Genomic DNA, 27,401 nt, shown 5'->3' with positions numbered 1-27,401 from the left:
CCATCACTGATTGTGGAGACTTCACACTTCCACTCTTCCTCCAGACTCTGGCACCTTGATTGCCCAATAAAATGCAAAATTTACTGTCATCTACAAACAACATCTTGGACCACTGAGCAAAAGTCCAGTTCTTTTCTCCTTGGCCCAGGTAAGACGCTTCTGGCATTGTCTATTGGTCATGAGGGGCTTGACACAATGAATGCGACAGTAGTAGCCCATGTCCTGGATACATCTGTGTGTGGAAACATTTGAATGTATTTTGTGGCAATTATTCTAATTTTCTGAGATCATTGTTGGGTTTTCATTGGCTGTAAGCCATAATCATCAACATTAACAGAAATAAACACTTGAAATAGATCCCTCTCTGTGTAATGACTCTATAATATATGCATTTACCTTTTTGTATAGAATTGCTGAAATAATTATTGAGATGCACCTGTATCATGAAAGAAAAGATAATTCCAAGAACCATCAGGGGAAGCCCTATCCAATAACAAACACCCCCTTTGACAGAGACAAGGTGACGTCATAGCATTGAAGCAGGAGTGCGGCACCCGACTCACAAAGATGCCTCTTGTGCCTGCCTTAAAAGATGAAAGAAGAAAAATCCAGAAGGTTTTTAAGGACTAAGCAACATTTTAAGGAATTTTATTTTCATTTAGGAGCATACAGATTAAAAACAACATTAACCTTGGACTAAGCATTGGGTTTATCGCGGACTAAAAAATAAATAATAAGCGACAATACAAGTATATGTAGCGCTTGTCGTATCCTCCCTTTTTTCTTAACCCCTTTACGACCAAGGACAGACTGGTACGCCCTTGGTCGCCTCCCCCTGGTTACTGCAGGCTTCGGCAGCAAGCCCATGGTAATCCTCATATGTCTCTACTGATTTGATCCACCAGCACTTGTTAACCCTTTAGATTGCACTGACAGCACAATTTAAATGGCCACGATGGGGATCACGCTGTTCCCCGCCACCATCGGCGCCCCATGACGTGATCGCAGGGCGCCTTGGTATTGACATGGTAGCGCACGGTCAGCTGATGACCCCTGACGCTACCATAACTCCCATCCTGTGAGAGCCCACAGACCACCAGCACTCACAGGAACTCTGCATTTCTGCTGATCACAGCAATGTTGCTCTGATCAGCAGAAATGAACAAGTGCTCGCAGTGTGCACTGATAAGTCCCCTAGGGAGACTATTAAAAGTGAAAAAAAGTTTTTAAAAATAATAAAAAAAATAAAAAAAAAAAAATCTAAAAAGTTCAAATCATCTCTCATTAGCCACAGTTAAAAACAATAAAAAAAATACACATTTAGTATTGCCGCCATCAGAAATGCCCTATCGAAATATAAAATCAATTAATCTGATCGGTACACGGCATGGCGAGAAAAAAATTCCAAACGCCAAAATTAAGTTTTTTGATCACTGCAATATTGTTTAAAAATGCCGTAACAGGCGATCAAAACTTAGCAACTGCAGAAAAATAGTAAAATTAAAAACGCCAGCTCAGGATGCAAAAAATAACTCATCAATGAGCCCCAGATCCCGAGAAATGAGAACGCTATGGGCCTCAGAAAATGTCGCCAAAACCGAAATTCTTTTTTAAGGACAAACTTCAGAATTTTTGTTAACTCCTTAGATAAAAATAAAAAGTATACATGTTTAGTATCCACAAACTCGTAACGACATGAGGCATCATTTTTACCATAAAATGAACACTGAATAAAATATCCCCAAAACAATCGTGCAATTGCACTGTTTTTGCAATTTCACCTCACTTGGAATTTTTTTTCCTGTTTTCCATTACACTATATGGTAAAACTAATGATTTCATTCAAAATCATAACTCCTCCCACAAAAAAATAAGCCCTCAAATGGCAAAATTGCCGGAAAAATAAAGTTAAGGCTCTCGGAAGAAGGGGAGGAAAAAACAAAAATGAAAAACGGAAAATCGCCTGGGATGAAGGGTTAATTTTTCCTGTACTTTCCCTTACATTCCTCTTTTCTATTTCTATTAAAACTTGCTATTACTTTTTAGCATCCCTCATTCACTCCCTACCTCCCCCAAGCAATGTAATCTATGGTTTTGATTTTTACTTTATTCTTCACTGTTAAACTTTTGAAAATCATAATAAAAATTACTGTACAAAACAAAAAAAATGCTATTTTGTACGTTTTTGGGCTCTTACATTTTTTGTGGGAAAAAAAAGTTACTTAAATTCTTAATTTTTGATAAAAAGAATAAACATTTAATAAATAAAACATTTCCCACTTTCTGGGTATGAAAATGACTTCTCACCTATGTGAGCTCTTTAATATTTAACATGAGATGTTTTGAAAAAAGAATTTCTCACATTCTCAACAAAGATATGGCTTCTTCCCTATGTGATTTTTTTGATGTGTAATCAAATTTGATTTACACACAAAACTTTTAGCGCATTTTGAACATGAAAATGGCTTTTCCCCTGTGTGAATTCTCTGATGTGTATCAAGATTTGATTTAATTGTAAAACATTTCCCACATTCTGGACATGAAAAAGGCTTTTCCCCTGTGTGAATTTTCTGATGTGTAACAAGATTTGATTTAAATCTAAAACATTTCCCACATTCTGAACATGAATATGGCTTCACATCTGTGTGAATTCTCTGGTGAAAACGAAGCCCTGATAGCCGAGTAAAATCTTTCCCACATTCAGAACATGAATATGGCTTTTCCCCTGTGTGAATTCTCTGATGTGTAACAAGATGTGATTTAATTGTAAAACATTTCCCACATTTTGAACATGAAAATGGCTTCTCTCCTGTGTGAGTTCTCTGATGTCTAACAAGATAAGATTTAGTTGTAAAACATTTCCCACATTCTGGACATGAAAATGGCTTATGTCCTGTGTGAGTTCTCTTCTGTACAAAAAGGTTTGATTGACAATTAAAACATTTCCCACACTCTGAACATGAAAATGTCTTCGTTCCTATGGTAATTCTAACATCTCTTCTGGGACTATTTTCCTTAATAGCCTCTAATGAATCAGAAGATAGGACCTGTTTAATAGGATCAGATGGTAGATCTTTGCTCTGAAGCGTTGAGGATACAGCTGGGATAACGCAATGTTCTTCATATGTGTCTTGTGGCACACCAAGATCAATTGATTGAATGTCTGAAGAAGTCAGAAGCCCCTCTGATCTAATACAGTCACCTGTCAAGAATAACACTGTTAATACTTTTTCAATAATGTGTAGTTTATTTTTTAACTATATCCAAAGTCCATTAAAATTGCAAGTCATGTTGCAAAATTTCATTATTCACTAAGGTAATGGTGAGAAAACAGTTCACATTCTAACTGAAGATCACGGAGCAAGTACCACTAGAGTATGATATCAGGCCACCAGGATCGGCTCTAGCAGTTTCCCAATTCAGTGTTGTATTCCGCATCTTCCTAGGTTCATGTCTCAGAGTGTCGGTCACCACTATTTTGTAGTAAGACTCTCAGTGGAGAATCATAAATGATCCTGTCAGTCAGTGCTATTAGAGGGGTCTGTCCGACACAATTCCTGACAGCCAGATGCATTTTACTGCAGAATGGAGGAGCACTGCAATTATGTATGAAGAATCTCTGACTTTGCTGAAAGTGTAAAACTGGAAAAGTAAATTTGTAAAGTGGTTTTATCATGTAGTTAAAAAGTGGAAGAATGTGATAAATGAATATACACAGCTATACAACTCATTCCCTTATCTCACCCCTGCTGTACTACAGAACACCAGTGACTGTCTGTCTGCAGTCTCCAACATCATATCTGCTCTCTGTCTGAAACTCAACCTCTCCAAAACTGAACTTCTACTCCCTTCGTCTATTAACCTCCCTAAACCTGACATCTCCCTCTCTGTGTGCAGCACCATGATAACGCCTAGGCCGCAGGCTCGCTGTCTGGGTGTTATGTTTGACACCGATGTTCCCTTCACCTCCTATACACAATCTCTCGGTCACTCTTATCTCTTGTGTCACAAACTTTCCCTGTTGCAGATTTTGGTGACAAGTTCTGAGTCTGAGTCTCACTTTTTCTTGTAGGACTTGGAGATTATTAAATGGATTCCCTTTCCTTTGGGAAGGAGAGCGTTAATGTCAGTTTACCTTCCAGCAGCTCCTGACTCCTGGGCAGGCGTTTCCGGTTGGGACCAAGCCCAGGCCCTATAAATACCCTCAACGTCCACCAGAGGGTGCAGGTTATTTTCATCATTTGGAAGCTTGGCCAGGAGGTGGAAGGAGCTGGTATTTTCCTCTCTCTGAGACTTGTGGTGTGGGTTGCAGAATTGGTGCTTGCTGCAGCAGTTCTAGGTGTGCTGGTTAAATGGTATGGATGTTCCCCAGTAGTGTATTTCATTCCCCCCCTTTTCTGTTTATTTCCCCTCATGCACTTTTAGTGGCTCCTTTGTGTGCGGTTCACATGTGTACGAGTAGTTGTTACCCCTGTTTATCATATTTGTTAGTGGGGTGTGTAAAAACATTAAAATTAATACATCTAGTTATCAAACATTTTATAGTAGGACATATTATATATGTCCACAGTTCTGTTTATGTTGGAGGGCATAGCTTATCGATAAAGTTCTTATAAGGAATAAATATTAAAATATCCATATTGAATATACATAAGTGCTGACATAGTATGGTATATTTATCCATCTGGAAGCTTCTAGTGACATGTGTCCAGCCCAGCAGTAATTTCCCTATATGGTCTGGACAGTTGCTATAATATATATATTATATATATATATATATATATATATATATATATATATATATATATATATCATGACACGATGGAGGGGGTCACTCACTCCTGCACATCGCCAACTAACCGAGAATCCTTCTAGCCTGCAAGATGAACACATGTATATCACCCCTCCCTTACCATTCAGGATCCAAGGAGAGATGGATTAAGATTTTCTATTGATCAGTATGGACTAATTATTAACTTTTTAAGTAAGCAAATAAGAATATTATTGTTCATTTCTGTAACTGAACTTTGGCAACCAATTTATCAGATACAAAATACATTTTTTTTTTATATATTCTGAAGTCCATTATTCATGCATCTTATCACGTATTTGAAGAAAAATATATTTAAGAGTATATTTTTAACAGGGTGTTTACTTTGGTTCTTGTCCCTTTCCCCCGGGTGGTGGGTTGTGGAGGGGGGTCTTAACATCAGGGACAAGGACAGGAGATATGGCCTAGGTTAGAGGCCTAGACCTCCCTACCAACAAAGGTAGCTCCAGATGTTAGGGTGAGCATAGGGGCTCAGCATTAGGGCCAGTATAGGCTTTCCTTTGTTCCCCTATCAACCTGTGACAGCTTGCACCTGAAAAACATCTCTAGGATCCGCCGCTTTCTCACTATGGAAACAACTAAAAAACCCTCACTGTGGCCCTGACCCACTCCCGCCTTGATTACTGTAATTCTCTATTAATTGGCCTCCCCCTCACTAGACTTTCCCTTCTCCAATGAATCTTTAATGCTGACGCCAGGGTAACCGTTACTACTAGCTAATCACTGCTCAGACGCTTTCGCTCTGTGCCAGTCATTGCTGTAACGCTTGTGGCCAATATAGAGGCAGCAAATGGGAGTAGTGAACACACTGGATCACAGGGGGGACCTGGGCTTAGCCTTTAGAGGGAGGGGCTTAACTACTTATGATTGTTTGTATAGGAACTTTTGAATTGTAAATATGAATATGTTGGCATTATAGAAATAAAGATTATTATAATATAAGCATTAGTCTCCTGTTAAATCCATTGCCATTTCAGGGCAACTACTTTAGTGCTCTTCTTCGATCTTGGCCTGACAATCAGGTGCAGAAAAATGCTGCTATACTCTGTACAAGAGATCTAGGCAACCATCTTATGTGACCACACGTGCAGGAAAACTGTCAGGTGGGGGCTGGATAGCCGCCTCTGTATCTGGCCTGTATACAGCAACATTTTTCCACACCGATTCTAATAAACCCTTATATTTTAACCAATTATGTGTATCAGCTCACCGTGTGGAAGCTCAGTCCTGGTTTCGTCCTGGAGCACGGACAGGCACTGCCACAGCCCGATATAGCATAGAAGAAGAAATAAGGGTGTCCAGCTCTTCAGGCAGAGAAAACCAAGGTCTTTATTTCATCATGCAAATACAACGAATGACATGACCAGCACTACGCGTTTCAGGTGAAACACTCACCCTTAATCATGATTAAGGGTGAGTGTTTCACCTGAAACGCGTAGTGCTGGTCATGTCATTCGTTGTATCTGCATGATGAAATAAAGACCTTGGTTTTCTCTGCCTGAAGAGCTGGACACCCTTTTTTCTTCTTCTATCTTATATTTTAACCCCTTCAGCCCCAAGCCTATTTTGACCCTAAAGACCAGGCCATTTTTTGCAATTTTGACCAGTGTTACTTTATGAGGTTATAACTCTGGAACGCTTCAACGGATCCTGGTGATTCTGAGATTGTTTTTTCGTGACATATTGGGCTTCATGCTAGTGGTAAATGTAGGCCGATATTTTTTGCGTTTCTATGTGAAAAAAACGGAAATTTCGCGAAAATTTTGTAATTTTCAAACTTTTAATTTTTATGCTCTAAAACCAACGAGACATATGACACAAAATAATTAATAAATAACATTTCCCACATGTCTACTTTACCTCAGAACAATTTTGGGGGGAAAAAAAAAAAAAAATTAAAGGAAGTTATAGGGGTTCAAAGTTTATGAGCAATTTCTCATTTTTACAACTAAATTTACAAAGCCACTTTTTTTTAGGGACCACATCACATTTGAAGCGATTTTGAAAGGTCTACATGACACAAAACACCCAAAAGTGACACCATTCCAAAAACGGCACCCCTCAGGCTACTCAAAACCACATTCAAGAAGGTTATTAACCCTTCTGGTGCTTCACAGTAACTAAAGCAATGTGGAAGGAAAAAATGAACATTTCACTTTTTGCAACAAAAATGTTAATTTAGCCTCAAATATTGCATTTCACAAAAGTAGCAGGATTAAATGAACCCCCAAAATTTGTTGGCCAATTTCTTCTGAGTGCGCAGATACCATATATGTGGCGAAAAACCACTGGCAGGACTCGGAAGGGAAGGAGCGTCATTTGACTTTTTGAACAGAAAATTAGCTGGAATCGTTATCCGCACCATGTTGCGTTTGGAGAGCCCCTGAGGTGCCGAAACAGTGGAGCTCCCCCACATGTGACCCCATTTTGGAAACTAGACCCCTCATGGAATTTATCTAGATGTTTAATGAGCACTTTGATCCTCTGGGGGCTTCACAAAAGTTAATAGAGTTGAGCCGTGAAAATAAGAAAAAGTTTTTTTACCACAAAATTGTTACTTCAACCAGGTAGCTTTTTTTTTCACAAGGGTATCAGGAAAAATTGCACCATAAAATGTATTGTGCAATTTCTCCTGAGTACACAGACACCTCATATGTGGTGGAAATCAAATGTTTGGGCGCACAGCAGGGCTCAGAATGCAAGGAGCGTCATTTGACTTTTCAAACGCAAAATTTTCTGGGATAATTAGCGTATTCCATGTTGTGTTTGGAGACCCCCTGAGGTGCCGAAACAGTGGAGCTCCCCCACATGTGACCCCATTTTGGAAACTAGACCCCCAATGGCATAGAAAAAAAAACAGGGCGCACGCACGAATGTTATGCAAAAAAGGGGGGGGACTAGGTGGGATGGAAAAAAGAAGTCCTGTCCAAAGTCGAGTACGACTGCAGGACGATTGCTAATCAGGTACCTAATTGTTCAAGTTTTTTTTTTGTTTTTTTTTATTTGGGGTGCACAAAAAAAGCAAAAACTAGAGCAACAATTACGTACCTGATCAGCCAATCACGTAGCTGATCAGCACTTGGCGGCAAGCAGGTGGGGGAGTGGGAGATGCGATTGGGGATAGTTAGAAAAGAGCCACGAACAATACTTACAGGATGGATCAGAACAGCGGCAGATGGGGGGCGGCAGATGGGGGGGGGCAGCGGCATATAAAGGGAGCATCTGTGATTGTGAGACGGAGGCGGCTGGGATAGGGTGGAGGCGGCTGGGATAGGGTGGGGCGGATGGGAGAGGGCGCAGTGGATGCAGGAGCGGCAGAGGATGGGGTGAAGGGGGGATGGGAGGGAAGGGGAGTGGGAGGTGAGATTGGGTATAGTTACCTTACAGGATGGATCTAGGCAGCAGGATCACAGGAGATGAAGGAGGCAGCAGATCGGGGAGAGTGAGAGGTGGGAGAGGGAGCGCAGCGCAGATCACGGGGGAGACAGGTGAGCAGAGCACAGATCATGGGGGTGAGAGGTGAGGGAGCATAGATCACGGGGGTGAGAGGTGAGGGAGCACAGATCACGGGGATGAGAGGTGAGGGAGCACAGATCACGGGGGTGACAGGGGAGGGAGCACACATCACGGGGGTGACAGGGGAGGGAGCACACATCACGGGGGTGACAGGGGAGGGAGCACACATCACGGGGGTGACAGGGGAGGGAGCACACATCACGGGGGTGACAGGGGAGGGAGCACACATCACGGGGGTGACAGGGGAGGGAGCACACATCACGGGGGTGACAGGGGAGGGAGCACACATCACGGGGGTGACAGGGGAGGGAGCACACATCACGGGGGTGACAGGGGAGGGAGCACACATCACGGGGGTGACAGGGGAGGGAGCACACATCACGGGGGTGACAGGGGAGGGAGCACACATCACGGGGGTGACAGGGGAGGGAGCACACATCACGGGGGTGACAGGGGAGGGAGCACACATCACGGGGGTGACAGGGGAGGGAGCACACATCACGGGGGTGACAGGGGAGGGAGCACACATCACGGGGGTGACAGGGGAGGGAGCACACATCACGGGGGTGACAGGGGAGGGAGCACACATCACGGGGGTGACAGGGGAGGGAGCACACATCACGGGGGTGACAGGGGAGGGAGCACACATCACGGGGGTGACAGGGGAGGGAGCACACATCACGGGGGTGACAGGGGAGGGAGCACACATCACGGGGGTGACAGGGGAGGGAGCACACATCACGGGGGTGACAGGGGAGGGAGCACACATCACGGGGGTGACAGGGGAGGGAGCACACATCACGGGGGTGACAGGGGAGGGAGCACACATCACGGGGGTGACAGGGGAGGGAGCACACATCACAGGGGTGACAGGGGAGGGAGCACACATCACGGGGGTGACAGGGGAGGGAGCATACATCACGGGGGTGACAGGGGAGGAGGCGGGTAGCCGATCACGGGGGTGAAAGGTGGGGGGGTAGTGGGCAGCACATCACGGAGGGGAGGGGGCGCCAGCCGATCACGATGGGGAGGGGTGGGCAGCACATAACGGAGGGGAGGGGGCACGCAGCGCATAATGGAGGAGAGGGGGCGCGCAGCACATAACGGAGGAGAGGGTCCGGGCAGCAGATCGGGGAGAGCGGTGACACTGTGGCAGACGGAGGAGGGCAGCGGCGGACCGGGAGGGGTGGGGGTGCGGGTGCGGGCAGCAGATCACGAGGGGTGAGGGTGCGGGCAGCAGATCGGTGAGACAGGTGGCAGATCGCGGAGGGCAGCGGCAGATCGGGAGGAGTGGGGGTGCGGGCAGCAGATCGGGGAGACAGGTGACAGATCGCAGAGGGAACCGGCGGATTGGGAGGTGTGGGGGTGAGGGTGCGGGCAGCAGATCACGAGGGGTGGGGGTGCGGACAGTAGATCGGGGAGAGAGGTGGCAGATCGCGGAGGGCAGCGGCGGATCGGGAGGTGTGGGGGTGCAAGTAGCAGATCACGAGGGGTGGGGGTGTGGGCAGCAGTTCGGGGAGACAGGTGGCAGATCACGGAGGGCTGCGGCGGATTGGGAGGTGTGAGGGTGAGGGTGCGGGCAGCAGATCGGGGAGACAGGTGGCAGATCACGGAGGGCTGCGGCGGATTGGGAGGTGTGGGGGTGAGGGTGCGGGCAGCAGATCACGAGGGGTGGGGGTGCGGGCAGCAGATCGGGGAGACAGGTGGCAGATCGCGGAGGGCAGCGGCAGATCGGGAGGCTTTTCGCCGGTTTCATACAGTGCAATGGCAGCGCGGCAACTTCCAGGTCCCATGCTCCGGTCACATAACAGCATGGGACCGCCCGGACCGGAGCTTGTCGCCCTGCCATTGCACTGTATACACTCACTGTGCTGGCGTGCTGCAGGGACGACAGGTGACGGGGACGGTCACTGGCAACAGGTCCATGGTGATTGGAGAGATCGGTCACAAGGCCGATCTCTCCAATCAGAGCTGCTGGAACTGGGGGAGGGTGATCCAGTGAGGTCACCCAGCTCCAGCCAATGGCCAGTGCTACAGCTGCACTGGTCAGGGCTGGATTTCAATGTTTCAGTCATTTTAAATGGCTGGAACATTACAGTGGCTGTGATTGGCTGACGAACGCCGCTCAACCAATCACAGCCTCCGTAGGTCCGGGGAGGAGGCACCACCCCTCCTGAGGTCAGGTACAGGTCCCCTCCTCCCCGAATCTGCGGTTTATGTTAATCGGTCGCAGTCACCGGAGGCTCCGGTGCCGCGATTACGCCATGACGGAAAGATCCGTCCTTGGTCTTTAAGGCCCAGGGCACCATGACGGAAAGATCCGTCCATGGTCGGGAAGGGGTTAAAGGGGCTGTCCGACACTACTCTGCATCTAAAGGTTTTGTACATGCGTCTTATTTTAGAATATACCTGCACATAAGTTCTGTAATCCAATAATATACAAGAAATCAATGATTGACCAGTATAAATAATATGGAACATGTGAACATTCCACTATAAACTGCACATTCCCCATTTCTAGGATGTACGGGAACCTCTTACTCCTTATTTTTAGGATAAGTAATTTTCATTCTTTTTAGTCCCACATCATACCGTGTTTCCCCGATAGTAAGACACCCCCGATAGTAAGACGTAGTGGGGGTTTTGGGGGGGTCGGCTAATGTAAGACGTACCCCGAAAGTAAGACATAGTAAACGGAAAGCGTTATTTATTTATTTATTTTTTTTCTTATTTACAGTACCGGCCGAGCGCCCAGCTGAGCGCCCTGACATGCCAGCGGTCGAGCGCTCAGCTGAGCGCCCTGACATGCCGGCGGTCGAGCGCTCAGCTGAGCGCCCTGACATGCCGGCGGCCGAGCGCTCAGCTGAGCGCCCTGACATGCCGGCGGCCGAGCGCTCAGCTGAGCGCCCTGACATGCCGGCGGCCGAGCGCTCAGCTGAGCGCCCTGACATGCCGGCGGCCGAGCGCTCAGCTGAGCGCCCTGACATGCCGGCGGCCGAGCGCTCAGCTGAGCGCCCTGACATGCCGGCGGACGAGCGCTCAGCTGAGCGCCCTGACATGCCGGCGGCCGAGCGCCCAGTTCTTCTTTACAGTACCGGCCGAGCGCCCAGCTGAGCGCCCTGACACGCCGGCGGCCGAGCGCTCAGCTGAGCGCCCTGACATGCCGGCGGCCGAGCGCCCTGACATGCCGGTGGCCGAGCGCCCAGCTGAGCGCCCTGACATGCCGGCGGCCGAGCGCCCAGTTCTTCTTTACAGTACCGGCCGAGCGCCTAGCTGAGCGCCCTGACATGCCGGCGGCTGAGAGCTCAGCTGAGCGCCCTGACATGCTGGCGGCCGAGCGCCCAGCTGAGCGCCCTGACATGCCGGCGGCCGAGCGCTCAGCTGAGAGCCGTCACTCGGGCGCCCAGCCGAGCGCCCTGACACACCGGCGGCCGAGCGCCCAGCTGAGCGCCCTGACATGAGAGCTGTCACATGCCGGCGGTCGGGCGCTCAGCCGAACGCTCGGCCATTGAGAAATGTTGCAGTAATGTTGTCCGTGGTCCATCAGGACCACGGACAACATACAAAAACACGCAGCCTCAGTGCCCTCATGTGCAGCAATCGCGGCAAGTCCCCATACGGTACATTGCATGGAGACTTGCTGCGATTGCTGTGGGATTTTTTTCCAATATAAGACATACCCCGAAAGTAAGACATAGTGGGACTTTTGGGGGTAAAAAGAATGTAAGACACTGTCTTACTTTCGGGGACTGAGAAGAATCTGTGACTTCTCTGCATTTAGTGGTCACTACTCACCTGGGTAGCCATACGTAGGAATCTCCTCTTTACACCGCTCATCACCCCCCACATATGTCTCTGCAGTATTAATATGGGGCAGATCTTCCCCCTGAAACAAATATTGTAAAAGTCACAGACAGATGGAGAAGTCACATCTATGATCAGCTCTAATCCTGCCATCTCCACCGCTCTCATTACACAAGTATAACACATATAATACTGGAGGATAAAACAAGACTGCGCACAAGACCTTCACAGCCATCTACACATCATAGGGAGATTTCATGGCACCTTCTCTCCATCTACCTGATGATCCTGAGGAACATCGGGATCTTCTTGTTTACAGTCCTGTGGGAGAAGAGGACGGGGACATCTCTCTGGTGTTGTCCTCTTAATGGATAGAGCTGGAGGAGACACATACAGGGACTGAATTCATTCCTTACATACAGATAATTATAGGCCGTGTGTATTTAGTCCTGTCTATTACCTGGTGATGTGAGGGGCTGGGGAACCTCCATCATGACCTCCTTGTACAGATCTTTGTGTCCTTCTAAATACTCCCACTCCTCCATGGAGAAATAGACGGTGACGTCCTGACACCTTATAGGAACCTGACACATACAATGATACCGTCACCCCCCGATCCCTTCATAGCGTTACTGTATAATGTCCCAGCATTCCCAGCAGTGTCACCTCTCCAGTCAGCAGCTCAATCATCTTGTAGGTGAGTTCTAGGATCTTCTTGTCATTGATGTCCTCATGTATCGGGGGGTGAGGTGGAGGCCCCGTGATTGGGCTCAGGGGTCTTCCCCATCCCTCAGACACAGGGGCCTGACAGCGCTCACTAGAGGTCTTCTTCACTACTGTGTAATCCTGGTTATGGAGAGACACAGTAATAAATCTCACTCCAGACATTTCCAGAGTCCTCACCTCTCCAGTTCTGTCCATCTGTTATTCCCATAGATAAGAATGATGTAATGTGACGTCATCAGAATCTCTCACCTCTCCAGTAAGCCGGAAGAGGATCTCTAGGGTGAGGTGTAATATCCTCTCCGCCATCTTGTCCCTGTCCATATCCATCCTTCACGGGGCAATCAGGAGAATTCTCTTCTATAGAAGATCTCCACTGAGAGGATCCGATATTGTAGGGACCTGAGTGGGGAGAACATGACGATGTAACATCATAGAGAATCCGCTGTAATAATACAAATACTGGAGAGAATAAGGGGAAACATAGAATGAGAACATTCTGGGGTAACATTATACTGTGTGGGGGCAGAAAAAGGCCAGGGACTGAGGGCAGAAAGGGGCCGAGGACCGAGGGCAGAAAGGGGCCGAAGACCGAGGGCAGAAAGGGGCCGAGGACCGAGGGCAGAAAGGGGCCGGGGACCGAGGGCAGAAAGGGGCCGGGGACCGAGGGCAGAAAGGGGCCGGGGACCGAGGGCAGAAAGGGGCCGGGGACCGAGGGCAGAAAGGGGCCGGGGACCGAGGGCAGAAAGGGGCCGGGGACCGAGGGCAGAAAGGGGCCGGGGACCGAGGGCAGAAAGGGGCCGGGGACCGAGGGCAGAAAGGGGCCGGGGACCGAGGGCAGAAAGGGGCCGGGGACCGAGGGCAGAAAGGGGCCGGGGACCGAGGGCAGAAAGGGGCCGGGGACCGAGGGCAGAAAGGGGCCGGGGACCGAGGGCAGAAAGGGGCCGGGGACCGAGGGCAGAAAGGGGCCGGGGACCGAGGGCAGAAAGGGGCCGGGGACCGAGGGCAGAAAGGGGCCGGGGACCGAGGGCAGAAAGGGGCCGGGGACCGAGGGCAGAAAGGGGCCGGGGACCGAGGGCAGAAAGGGGCCGGGGACCGAGGGCAGAAAGGGGCCGGGGACCGAGGGCAGAAAGGGGCCGGGGACCGAGGGCAGAAAGGGGCCGGGGACCGAGGGCAGAAAGGGGCCGGGGACCGAGGGCAGAAAGGGGCCAAGGACCAAGGGCAGAAAGGGACCGAGGACAGAAAGGGGCCAAGGACTGAGGGCAGAAAGGGGCCAAGGACCGAGGGCAGAAAGGGGCCAAGGACCGAGGGCAGAAAGGGGCCGAGGACCAAGGGCAGAAAGGGACCGAGGACAGAAAGGGGCCAAGGACTGAGGGCAGAAAGGGGTCAAGGACTGAGGGCAGAAAGGGGTCAAGGACTGAGGGCAGACGGGTTTCCTCACTTCCGGCCTCTCATAGTTGGGGCGTCGGTATCTGACAGAGGAAAAGGAACAAAAACCTCACGATTCATAGAAATCAGCGAGAGAAAATCACCAAGAAAGTCTCAGAGCTGAAGGGGTTAATGCCGCCTGCCCCAGTAATGGGGAATCTCCACACACCTCCACCTGCAGAGCCGCACACTAGATATATGGCTGCTCTGTGCTTCCAGGACCTGTGATGATGTCACATGGAGGGGAGGAGTCAGGGGTCACATGATCAGCTCCTCAGTGTAGTCCTATGGGATGAGGCGCGGTGTCAGTGGACGGTTATAGTAAACTATTGTTGCGTATGTATGTGACCCCTGTTGCGTATGTATGTGACCCCTGCACACTCTTATTTCAATCTTTGCTTTATTGAATTCTTTATTGATAAGTTCAGGTGAGGAGAAGATTTATTGAGCGACTTTAAAATAGAGACGTTTGGACCTGATCGGTCTTGAACACAAGTTGCTGAAAATGTGTGTATGACGTATATGGAGCAGAGCCGCATGTGTACGATGTGTACGGGACAGTGCTATGTGTGTACTATGTCTACGTAGCGGAGCTGTATATGTAACAGAGCCGTGTGTGCATGATGTGTATGTAGTGGAGCCAAGTGTGCACAACATGTATGTAGCGGATACCCTCTTTTATCACTTTATTAATCCCCAAAAACACCCGTGCAGGTCCAACATAATCCACACGAGGTCCCACGACGATTCAAGCTCTGCTACATGTAGTCACAGCACGCGATCATGGCACATGACCGCCTGCTGTGAGGTTCAGGCAGAAACTGAGCAGCGATCAGTGGTGACGTCACTCAGGTTAGCCGCGGCCACAGCTGGAGGTTCCAATGGTCCTCCATCTGTGACCGCAGGTAACTTGACCTCAGTAACTTGACCTTGACCAAACATCACGTATGGAGCTTCTAAAACCAACAAATAAAGAACAAGCAGATCAGAAGGTGAGATTTATAACTCCGTACCATGCCCAATGGAGAGAGATGTGTGATATATTAAACAAATACTGGTCCATATTACTCACAGATAATGATCTAGCCCCAATCTTAACATCTAAAGCAGCAGTTGCATCCAAGAGATCTAAAACAATTAAGGATATGGTTGTGAGAAGCCATTGTATACCCCCTCAAAAAAAATTATGGGGTCTGGATACCAAGCCAAAGTGGGGCACATACCCCTGCGAAGATTGTGGTGCATGCACCCAAGTAGAGAGATCTCAGGTGTTCCATGATTTGACTCATTCAACTACATATACTATAGTGCACCACATCAGTTGTCGTACGACTGGGGTGGTGTACTGGGCACATTGCCCTTGTGGTTTAATCTATGTAGGATTAACATCACGTGAATTTAAAGTTCGAATCATGGAACACATTCGAGATATAAAGAATGCAATTAAGGCCAAAAAAACAGAAGAAATAGAAATATTGAAAAATATCCCAAGACATTTTAGGGACAAACACCAATGTAACTGGAGACTGCTGAAATTTAGAGGCATAGACAGAGTACAGTTGGGAGCCAGAGGGGGCGACTTAAAGAAAAATCTAGCCCAAAAGGAGGCACGCTGGATAACAGTGTTGAACACTGCTAAACCAAATGGATTAAATGATGCCATCAGTTTCAAAACATTCTTATGACACTACACTAGCATGGGGAGGTGATATGCAGTCTGCATTTTCCGCTTTCCATTATAATTGTTTTTAATATATATTTTTTATAAATTGTGTATTATTGACAGGAATATGGTGGCCTGATATCCTCCTTCGTTTTGAAAAATATCCCATCTGGAAAGAAAAAAAGAAAAACAACCCACAATCGATGGAATATGTAATGCATCGGCACATCCGGGGGGCTGGAATGGACCTGGACCGCTTTAAAACAATACAGAAACTAAGACAGTAGTTATTCCCTATGTATTAAAATAAAATGAAGATATAATGCATTATGTGGACAATTTGAATTGTAGCGGCTGAGGTGTATTGTTGCCCTTCCGTTTGCCCTCATGCAATATGGAGGAAAGGATGCACTGTATGTGCGCGCGCGAATCATTCCACCTCCGTCTTCTATGTCACGCCCGGCGTCCAATCAGACCGAATCACTGTGCGCATGCGCAGTGACGATTTCTGGACGCCGGATGCGGCAGTGAACGCGGAGACAGATGGGACGTGCGCGCCAAAGATACAGGTGCAATTAAAGCGAGGATGTATATAAGGATGTCGATCACACCATACCTGCACCTCCAGGATGAAGCTCTAGGCGAAACACGTCGAGGTGCGGGGCGGCGTGATCCACATACTCAGAATTTATACAGCTGGTGGGTATTCACTATGAAGTTATGCCTTTACCCCCAGACTAAGGTTCAGCGGTGAGCTTGATACTGTTTGTCCTGTGCAACTGATTTTAGGAGCACAGGACTTTGCATATATATTCACAATCTATGCTGCTTGGCACTAAGCACTTTATAGGTCTTGAGAACCATGTGGACTGTGGACATTGCACTATGCTAAGCACTTTCTATGTATTAATGAACCATCTTGTCAAATTGTTAATATCACCCGCTTTTATTATGAACCAATAATACATATCAGTTATGTGGATCATGCTACCCTGTTATGAGAATCTCCTCTGAATGTTTTTTTATAAGACTTTTTAATAATTTTTTCACCTCTGTGCACTGTGTGACATTTATATTTGAATTAAATAAAAATTTATCTGATAGCAATTCTACTTAGAATAATTTATTTATGTATGAAAAATGTGGGACAAAAGGCTATATGTAGGAAATACATGCTAATTTGGGACCTAGTCCAAAAAATACTGTTGAAATGGACCTAAGCATTATATTCTTTAATCAGTTTTTATTAAATGGAATATTTAGCGCAGTAGTACACTAATTATTTATATATATTTATTACTCCTAGCCTCCCTACGTTCCTTGCAAGGTCCCATCCTCCCTAATCCTTCATTGACCCCTACTGTCTCACTGTCTCTATATGTTCTATCTATCCCCTTATTTGCTCCACTACCCACCCTCCCCCCCAGATCCTAGTTTAAAAGCTCCTCCATCCATCTGACCATTTTCTCCCCCAGCACAGCTGCACCCTCCCCATTGACGTGCAGCCTGTCCCTACCGTAGAGCCTGTAGCTGACTGAGAAGTCGGCCCAGTTCTCCATGAACCCGAACCCTTCCTTCCTGCACCAATTTCTAAGCCACGTATTTATCTCCCTAAGTTCCCACTGTCTTTCTAGTGACGCTCGTGGCATCGGTAGTATTTCTGAAAACACCACCTTGGAGGTCCTGGACTTCAGCTTCTCTCCTAGTTCCCTGTAATCATTCTTAAGGACCTTCCACCTGCCTCTAACTTTGTCATTAGTACCAATGTGCACCATGACCTCTGGGTTTTCCCCAGCCCCACCCATCAATCTGTCTATCCGATCCGCAATATGCCGAACCCGAGCACCCGGCAGACAACACACTGTTCGGTATTCACGGTCTCGGCGACAGATGACCCTGTCTGTCTGCCTAATTATAGAGTCCCCTACCACCAACATCTGTCTGGTCTTTGCTGCACTCCTATTTCCCTCCTTCCTACAGCAGTCGTTTTCCTGGTTGCTAGGAGCAACGTCCTGCTGTAGTGACCCTAGTCCTGGCCCTTCATTCCTAATATCAGCCATACAGGCATATTTACTAGGTTGTGCCAGGTCAGGACTAGGCTCCCTGACACTTTTTCCCCTACCTCTTCTTCTGTTACCCAGCTACCTACCTCTGGGTCTTGATCTTCCCCACCTCCACCCTCCTCCATATCACTGGCCCCAGCCAGAGAAAGCTCAGTGAGCTCTAAACTCCTCTCATGGTTTGCAATGCTCCTGAGTGTTATGGAGAGCGGTGGTGATTTACCGTCCACCACTACAGGCTTGTTGGCTGGACGTGCGGACGCTGGCTCCTTTTTTGGAGATTGTAATTTTAAAAAGGACACTGAAGTTTTGGGTATAAAAACCCTGGAGTTTCAAATACAAACCCTGGCTGAAAAAGAAGTCAGACTGTTCTGGACTATTCAATCCCTTCAGTCCTATATTGATTGTGATCGTGTGCCACGTGGACTCCGTGTTATAAAAACTCTTTCCCATTTCCAGGAGGATTCCACATTTACTACACAGTGGGAAAGCATTCAATTAGAATGTTCAAAAAAATTGCTGCATTTGGTGTTGGATAAAAACAAAGATAACTATGCTGCCTTAACTGCTAAATTAGACACATTAAAACAGGACACCCGGGCACGGATGTCTGTAGATGATTGGAACGTTTTTTGTCAGAAATTGGATAAACGATTTGTAATCGTTCAGACTGAGATAAAACATAGAAAAAGGGAGAAATTCCTGAGAGACAAAAAGGATTATGAAAAGAAACAGATTTTTTGTTGGGCCAAAGATGGGGCACGTAATTATAGACAAAGAGCACATATAAAAAAGAGGGGTAACCCTGGCTCCAATAAGGGGTACTGGACCACGGACTCAGAATCCAGTGGATCTGAGGACGTAGTTCCAGGCCCCTCTGGAACAATGCCTCATGATGCCAGACCGACCGCCCCTTTAGGAAACGCACCCGACGGGGGGGTAGGAAGAGGCACAAGAGGCAAGGGTCGCAAAAGAAAGTCTGTGACTTGGAGGAGTTAGGTTTTCAGCTTGACTCTTGTCTCTCAACTGATACGATTATAAATCTGACATCGCATACCCTTACTCCTGATATGATCTCTGTGCTAACCAAGGGTTTAAAGTTTTGCGTTCCAGGAAATTTTGATGTCGCTGATTTCAAGATTGACCTGTTTAAAGCCATTAGAAAGATTCACCTGTATAAATATTTTAGAACAGCACCTGAAGGGACAGGGACGGTTCCGGCCGGGCATGTTCCGTGTGGTGTGGCTGATTCTCAGCTTGATGTTACAGGGGCTTTTAATCCTGAAATTTGTCAGGATGCTAGGCTATTGCTTAGTTTGAATGAATCGCAGCAGTCAACTGGCACAGCTGATGGGGACATCGCTCCACCTTTGGAGAGATTTACCAAGGGTGTCAAATCTGATTTCTGTCCCCCTACTGTGCCAGGAAACTTGATCGATTTATATCAAGAGGCGGTCTTGAAAGACGTGGAATCTTTATTGTATGCCAAACCTATTCAGAATTTAAGTTGGAAGGAAAAAAATGCGATATGTATCATGCAAAGTTGGGAGGACACAGTGTTCCGGGAGGCTGACAAGGGGGGCAACGTGGTCCTCCTAACTAGGCATGATTATATCCGGGAATGTAATAGGCAGTTGGCGGACATTTCCACATATGTCCCCCTTCGTTCTAATCCAATTCAAGATTTTAAAAAATCTTTGGTGCGTTTGCTAGACAAATATGTGGGGCTGGGGTTTTTGTCCCGCTCACAGGCTGATAAATTGGTTCCACCCTTCCCGACTAAGCCCCACTGGTACTGCATACCAAAAATACATAAGTGTAGGGATAATCCACCGGGTCGTCCAATAGTGGCGGGCATCGGCTCTTTGACTGAGCCTTTGTCGCATTATTTGGATTGGCTCTTAAGACCTATTATGGGTCATATCCCCTCTTAGGTAAAGGATAGCGGTGACTTTTTGACTCTGCTCAAAGGTATGACATGGCAGGAGGGTTTTTCCCTGGCTTCCTTTGATGTGGAAAGTCTGTATACCCGTATTTCTCAAAAATTGGGTATACAGGCTGTTAGAGAGACGGTGGCACAGACGGGAAAAGATGTGCTTTTTTTGTGATTTTATTGAGGAAGCCCTTGATTTTGTTCTGTCTAAGAACGCTTTTATGTTTTTGGACCGTTGGTACCTGCAGTGCAGGGGTACCGCTATGGGTACCCCTGTCTCTTGTGCCATGGCCAATATATTTTTGGGCTCCTTTGAATCCAAACATGTTTTTTCTGACACCAATCCTTTTTTGAGACACATTCGCCACTATTTGAGGTATGTGGATGACATATTCATCGTGTGGGCCGGCACTGAGGCCCTTTTTGCTGACTTTGTGTCATATCTTAATATCCGCAACACGATGAATATGTCCTTCACTTCCTCATATGGTGGCGATACCCTCAATTTTTTGGATATTGAGGTCTCTATCAGGGATGGGGACATCCATACTCGGTTGTTCAGAAAACCCACAGCATCTAATTCCCTCTTACACTATCAAAGTGCTCACCCGCTCCACACAAAAATGGGTTTGCCCTACAGTCAATTTTTGAGAGTACGTAGGGCTAACAGTTCAGAGGAATCTTTTTTGCAGCAATCCCAAGATTTGAAAATAAGATTGCAACAGAGGGGTTATCCCAAACAATTGGTAGATTCGGCCTGTGAGAGGGCCAACTCGTCCGGCACCACTTTTGTCTGCAAGAACCGCACCAAAAGGAATGCTTGTGATTTGGAGAGGTTTGTTTTCAACTTTAAATTTGGACCTTTGGAGCACGCTATTAGGAGTGCGTTATGCAGAAACTGGCATATCCTGGAGAAGGATTCTGCTTTGTCTGAGAGGACTAATTCCAACCCTCTAGTGTCATTCAGACGATGCGGCAATCTGCGTGATAAACTTGTGAGGAACAGACTCACCAGCCCCGGGACTTTGCTGGACAAATGTTGCCCACCTGGTAATTACCAGTGTGGTCATTGTCGCTTTTGTAGCTTACATTTGAGTGGTCGTTCCCTGCAGGTAGGCTCGCATATGCACACTGTCCATGAGTTTATTTCATGTAAGACAAAAGTTTGTGGTCTATGTAGTCCTCTGCCCTTGTGGCAGGTTCTACATAGGCACAACAATCAGGTGTCTATACATACGTTTTAGGGAACATTATAGTTCAGTAACATCAGGAAAGGGGTCTCCCAGATTAATCTCACATATTCAGGAGCACCATGACAGTAACCCCGACGTTTTGCGTTTTGCCGGCCTAAAGAAGGTCTCTCTCCCTCCCAAGGGGGGTGACCTACATAAACTTCTATTGCAAGAAGAGGCCAGGCTTATTATTAATTATGGGGCGCAAGGTCCACAAGGGTTAAACGATCGGGTGGATTTGACTGTGTTCCTGTAAAAAATTACTTCATTGTCTGCTTTTTTACATAAATCTTTTTATATTCTTCATTGTAAACATGTTTGAAGATTTTATATGTACAGCATGTTTGTATTTTATTATTATGCACATGTACAATCTCCTTTTGTTTTTATGTGGGCTTCAGGCAGTCTGTGAGCGCTCCTTTAAAAATGGCGTAGCTGTAGCTCCACATGTGGACCCGTGGAAGCCCAATTTGTGGGCGAAACGGCCGTCGTCCGTCTTAGAGGAGCCAGCTCACAGTGCGTCTCCAGCCTCTCACCATGCACGTGTGTTGAATAAACATTACCCAGCACAGCGGACAGAGTGCGGTTCCTTTATTCTCATCCGTTTTACACACACACATATCAGATCACACTCACTCTCACACACACCTCACACACACATCAGATCGCATCCACATACTCACAACATCCCGTGATATCGCTTGCTTCTCGGCGGCGATACTGTGCAGTGATCTTCCAGGACCTGCCGGAGGATCACATGGCCGGAAGCATGTGGTATCTCCGGATGTTGTGATTGTGTCAGCGCGTATGTGCGATATCGTCAGTGTGTGTGTGAGTGTATGCGATCGGATGTGCGTGAGTGTGTTCTGATGTGTGAGTGTGCGTGTTTACTGTCTGATGTGTGACTGTGGAGCACGATGGGGGGTGCGCAGCATGGGGGATGGAGCACGATGGGGAGTGCGCAGCATGGGGGATGGAGCACGATGGGGAGTGCGCAGCATGGGGGATGGAGCACGATGGGGAGTGCGCAGCATGGGGGATGGAGCACGATGGGGAGTGCGCAGCATGGGGGATGGAGCACGATGGGGAGTGCGCAGCATGGGGGATGGAGCACGATGGGGAGTGCGCAGCATGGGGGATGGAGCACGATGGGGAGTGCGCAGCATGGGGGATGGAGCACGATGGGGAGTGCGCAGCATGGGGGATGGAGCACGATGGGGAGTGCGCAGCATGGGGGATGGAGCACGATGGGGAGTGCGCAGCATGGGGGATGGAGCACGATGGGGAGTGCGCAGCATGGGGGATGGAGCACGATGGGGAGTGCGCAGCATGGGGGATGGAGCACGATGGGGAGTGCGCAGCATGGGGGATGGAGCACGATGGGGAGTGCGCAGCATGGGGGATGGAGCACGATGGGGAGTGCGCAGCATGGGGGATGGAGCACGATGGGGAGTGCGCAGCATGGGGGATGGAGCACGATGGGGAGTGCGCAGCATGGGGGATGGAGCACGATGGGGAGTGCGCAGCATGGGGGATGGAGCACGATGGGGAGTGCGCAGCATGGGGGATGGAGCACGATGGGGAGTGCGCAGCATGGGGGATGGAGCACGATGGGGAGTGCGCAGCATGGGGGATGGAGCACGATGGGGAGTGCGCAGCATGGGGGATGGAGCACGATGGGGAGTGCGCAGCATGGGGGATGGAGCACGATGGGGAGTGCGCAGCATGGGGGATGGAGCACGATGGGGAGTGCGCAGCATGGGGGATGGAGCACGATGGGGAGTGCGCAGCATGGGGGATGGAGCACGATGGGGAGTGCGCAGCATGGGGGATGGAGCACGATGGGGAGTGCGCAGCATGGGGGATGGAGCACGATGGGGAGTGCGCAGCATGGGGGATGGAGCACGATGGGGAGTGCGCAGCATGGGGGATGGAGCACGATGGGGAGTGCGCAGCATGGGGGATGGAGCACGATGGGGAGTGCGCAGCATGGGGGATGGAGCACGATGGGGAGTGCGCAGCATGGGGGATGGAGCACGATGGGGAGTGCGCAGCATGGGGGATGGAGCACGATGGGGAGTGCGCAGCATGGGGGATGGAGCACGATGGGGAGTGCGCAGCATGGGGGATGGAGCACGATGGGGAGTGCGCAGCATGGGGGATGGAGCACGATGGGGAGTGCGCAGCATGGGGGATGGAGCACGATGGGGAGTGCGCAGCATGGGGGATGGAGCACGATGGGGAGTGCGCAGCATGGGGGATGGAGCACGATGGGGAGTGCGCAGCATGGGGGATGGAGCACGATGGGGAGTGCGCAGCATGGGGAATGGAGCACGATGGGGAGTGCGCAGCATGGGGAATGGAGCACGATGGGGAGTGCGCAGCATGGGGAATGGAGCACGATGGGGAGTGCGCAGCATGGGAAATGGAGCACGATGGGGGGTGCGCAGCATGGAGGATGGCGCACGATGGGGGGGTGTGCAGCATGGGAGATGGAGCACGATGGGGGGTGCGCAGCATGGGGGATGGAGCACGATGGGGGATGGAGCACGATGGTGAGTGCGCAGCATGGGGGATGGAGCACGATGGGGGATGGAGCACGATGGTGAGTGCGCAGCATGGGGGATGGAGCACCATGGGGGTGCACACCTCCCCCCAAAACACACACACACACACACACACACACACACACACACACACACACACACACACTGGGAACCATAAACACCGCCCTACACAGACACCCACACAACGCTACAGACACACAACACGCAACACACAAACACCACGGCACACACAAATATACGCACATACCGCACAACACACACACACACTGCACAAAACATACCTCCCCCCAAAACACACACCCCACACCCACACAAACAACGCTACAGACACACAGCGCTCCACAAACAACGCAACACACAAACACCGCTCTCACCCCCCGCCACACCCAGAACATGTACAGCGCCCTACACAAACACTTGGTAACTACACACAACAACATATATATATATATATAACAAAAATCATACATTAACTACACAATACGTAAATTCTAGAATACCCGATGCGTAGAATCGGGCCACCTTCTAGTATATATATAATTGCCTTATTCTGTCTGTGTGTCTCTTGCTCCAAAATTGTGTCACCATGAGTGTCATTTCAGTGACAACTGTCGGATTGGCCGCTGGGCTCGGCCTGGCCCCGCCCCACCACGGATTGGCAGCTCACCTCGGCCTGGCCCCGCCCCCTGCATGGATTAGCCGCTCGCCCCAGCCCTCTGCACGCATCGCCCGCTCCAGCGTACACCGGCTCCTGGTACACATGTGTAGGGAGCCGGCACCCGGCCCTCCGCACGCATCGCCCGCTCCAGCGTACACCGGCTCCTGGTACACATGTGCAGGGAGCTGGCATACGCCTCGCCCGCTCGCCCCTGCCACACATTGGCACACTCAGCCCCGCTCCCGGCGGACATAACCTTGTGATGCTGGGATCGTGACGGAGCCGGTGTACGCTGGTAACCATGATACACATCGCGTAACTATAGGAACCACTTCCCTTAGTTACCCGATGTGTATCATGGTTACCAGCGTACACCGGCTCCAGGTACACATGTGCAGAGAGCCGGCATACGCTGACGCCTCGCCTGCTCAGCCCCCGGCACACGTTGCCACGCTCTGACCCGCCCTCGGCGGCCCCAGCATGGGGGATGGAGCACGATGGGGGGTGCGCAGCATGGGGCATGGAGCACGATGGGGGGTGCGCAGCATGGGGAATGGAGCATGATGGGGGTGCACACCTCCCCCCAAAACACACACACACACACACACACACACACACACACACCACACTGGGAACCACAAACACCGCCCTACACAGACACCCACACACACAGACAACGCCGCACACACACAACACCCAACACACACACCGCGGCATACACAAATATACGCACATACCGCGCAACACACACACTGCACAAAACATACCTCCTCCAAAATACACACACGCACTCCACACCCACACAAACCGCGCAACACACACAGCAGCACACACACACACACAGAAGAGCCGGACTGCCCATCACTACGACTGTGCACTGACTGCCGGGAACTACAGGCTTCTCCCACACAAGAGGCCGGTCACATGGGCGTGACGTCAGCAGAGGTCCCTCTGGCCACTGGGATTTAGACTAAGGCTTCGCACCCCCCCATTTGGGGGTGTTGTAAGCCGTGCACCGGGGTGGGCTCTTTAGGATACAGCGAAGTCACGAATGGGAAATAAACGGCCCCAAAACTAGATTAACTAACAAAAGTACTTTACTACAATTTGGATATGAACACAATCAAACAGAGGAAGACACTCAGGGAAAATTCACAAACACTCAGCGAATAAACTGAGACCCCTGTGCTATACAGCGTGGCGCCTTTTAACATGAGTCAACTACAATATATGTTACCTACAGGCATGACTGGATATTCCAACTGCCAACTACCTATTAATACCCTTAAACATGAAACAAAAAAATGGATGGGTGTGAAATACAAGCCGCCTGCTGTATAGCACAACAGTTTACAAACTTAAAATAAATTTACTCTAACCCCAAATTGACTATTCCCCTGCCCCAATATAAATATAGTGCCCATTAATGGAGGATCCTTTCCAAGATTCACCTTGAATAACCAAACAACTTACTATATACAATGACTGCTTAGCAAAGAGCATAAAGACATAAATAAAAAAAACAGATATATTGTTCAATACAAGTTCCCTCCTGAATGAACTCAATTATGGCCTAAAGTCCGTGATAGGTCTTAGCAACATCCAGGTATGAGGTCATTGTGGTCCACAGAGAAGCCTCAATGGCAAATAATTAGATGTTGTAGTTGTAGAAACCATGGTCCCAAACGGTGATTGTGCAGTAAGTGTGGCCTGAAGGGGTTACAATGACTACCTAAACTAACTACAGGCCCTACCTGAGTCTCAAATATTCTGGCGCCAAACTGATGTGAGGTGCGTGCACGGTTACTTATCTTATCGACCCGGGTCTGCTCTGGACAATATGTCTGAAATACGCAGTCAGATGAGAGGCCTCTCCAACAGCTGAGCAGTACTGCGGTCACTGTGGCTTGTCTCCTTGGCAACGTCCTATCAACTTCACAAAAGTGCAAAAGCGTTCTTTCAGCAATCTTCTCCCATCTGTTAAGGATACGGATACAGTCACAGCTCTGATCAAGATGATAGATTTCTAGTCGCAAATATTCTCTCTTCCCTCTTCTGCACGTCCTCTGTCTCTGTACTCATTCACTGCCAACCGCTTCCAAGATGGCCGCTCCTCTACTTCCTGTGATGTACTTTTTTTTATCAGCCTGTAGCTCCGCCCCATCTGAGCTACCTATTGCAGCCTTTCATCTGTGCTGAGAAACAGCGTCCTCTTATGGTTGAATAATGACATTTTTGTCCCTTATAAAGTATTATCACATCATTACTGACAGCTGCAGGTTATAAAGTTACATACAATAAATACTGTTCACATTTATGAGACACAAATATATACGTCTAAACTATGCTTGTGAGGTGATACAGGGGCTTGCCATGCACATCTTTAAGGCTGCTTTCACACATCCGGCTTGAGCTCTGCGGCTCAATCCGGCTGTGCAAGCTATGCAACGGATGCGGTGAAAACACCACATCCTTTGCATAAGTTTTTCCTTTGCGGCCAGTCCGGTTTTTGCCGCTTGCGGCATGCTACTGAGCATGCGCAGTGGCAAAAACCGCATGCGACGGCCGGATGCGGTTATTGCCGCATCGCGCCGCATCCGGCCGCCATATGCATGCATTGAAAAATGCGCCGCAGCGGCCGAATGCGGGGCGATGCGGTTTTTTTTGCCGCACGAAAAAATGTGCCAGGCAACGTTCCATCCGGCCGCCGCATCGGCTAATTCTGCCGCATGCGGCAAAAACCGGACCGAACGCAAGCCCATGCGGCACAATGCGGCACTAATTAAAGTCTATGCAGAAAAAACGCAACCGGCAGCAAAAAAAAAACGGTTGCGATTTTCCTTCAAAGTGCCGGATTGTGCCGCATTGCAGAAACCGGAGGTGTGAAAGCAGCCTAACCAGGTACATATTTCTGGCCATGAACAATGGGAGCTGTTTCACCATCTCTCAGTGTCACCACCAGACCCCGCTTCTATCATATCTAGTA

The 27,401-nt window shown here is 48.9% G+C and overlaps 2 protein-coding genes and 1 long non-coding RNA gene across 3 annotated transcripts in view; 1 reads left to right on the top strand and 2 right to left on the bottom strand.

Moving 5' to 3' along the window:
• Positions 1-1,286: 1,286 nt before the first annotated feature.
• Positions 1,287-12,233, bottom strand: LOC142260720 (uncharacterized; the record flags this gene model as incomplete). Its single annotated transcript, XM_075332062.1, has 2 exons — positions 1,287-3,202; positions 12,143-12,233. Coding segments are annotated over 2 exons (927 nt in total), but the record flags the coding sequence as incomplete, so codon positions are not given.
• Positions 12,234-12,455: 222 nt separating this feature from the next.
• On the bottom strand, positions 12,456-12,984 carry LOC142260726 (uncharacterized). Its single transcript, XR_012728689.1, has 3 exons — positions 12,818-12,984; positions 12,612-12,735; positions 12,456-12,528 (listed from the first exon to the last, which is right to left on the bottom strand). It is a non-coding gene; the product is annotated as an uncharacterized LOC142260726 (long non-coding RNA).
• A 2,265-nt stretch (positions 12,985-15,249) lies between these two features.
• The window catches only part of LOC142260719 (uncharacterized), an 81,499-nt gene continuing 69,347 nt past the window's right edge, over positions 15,250-27,401 (top strand). The window contains exons 1-2 of the mRNA XM_075332061.1: positions 15,250-15,294; positions 18,485-18,788. Of these exons, the coding sequence (XP_075188176.1) occupies positions 15,250-15,294; positions 18,485-18,788 (349 nt within the window). The remainder of the gene's footprint in view (positions 15,295-18,484; positions 18,789-27,401) is intronic.

The sequence above is a fragment of the Anomaloglossus baeobatrachus genome, unplaced genomic scaffold (assembly GCF_048569485.1).
Source record: "Anomaloglossus baeobatrachus isolate aAnoBae1 unplaced genomic scaffold, aAnoBae1.hap1 Scaffold_170, whole genome shotgun sequence".
NCBI classification, from domain to species: domain Eukaryota; kingdom Metazoa; phylum Chordata; class Amphibia; order Anura; family Aromobatidae; genus Anomaloglossus; species Anomaloglossus baeobatrachus.
Note: the sequence above shows the minus strand (reverse complement) of the source record. Positions and strands in the feature narration are given on the sequence as shown.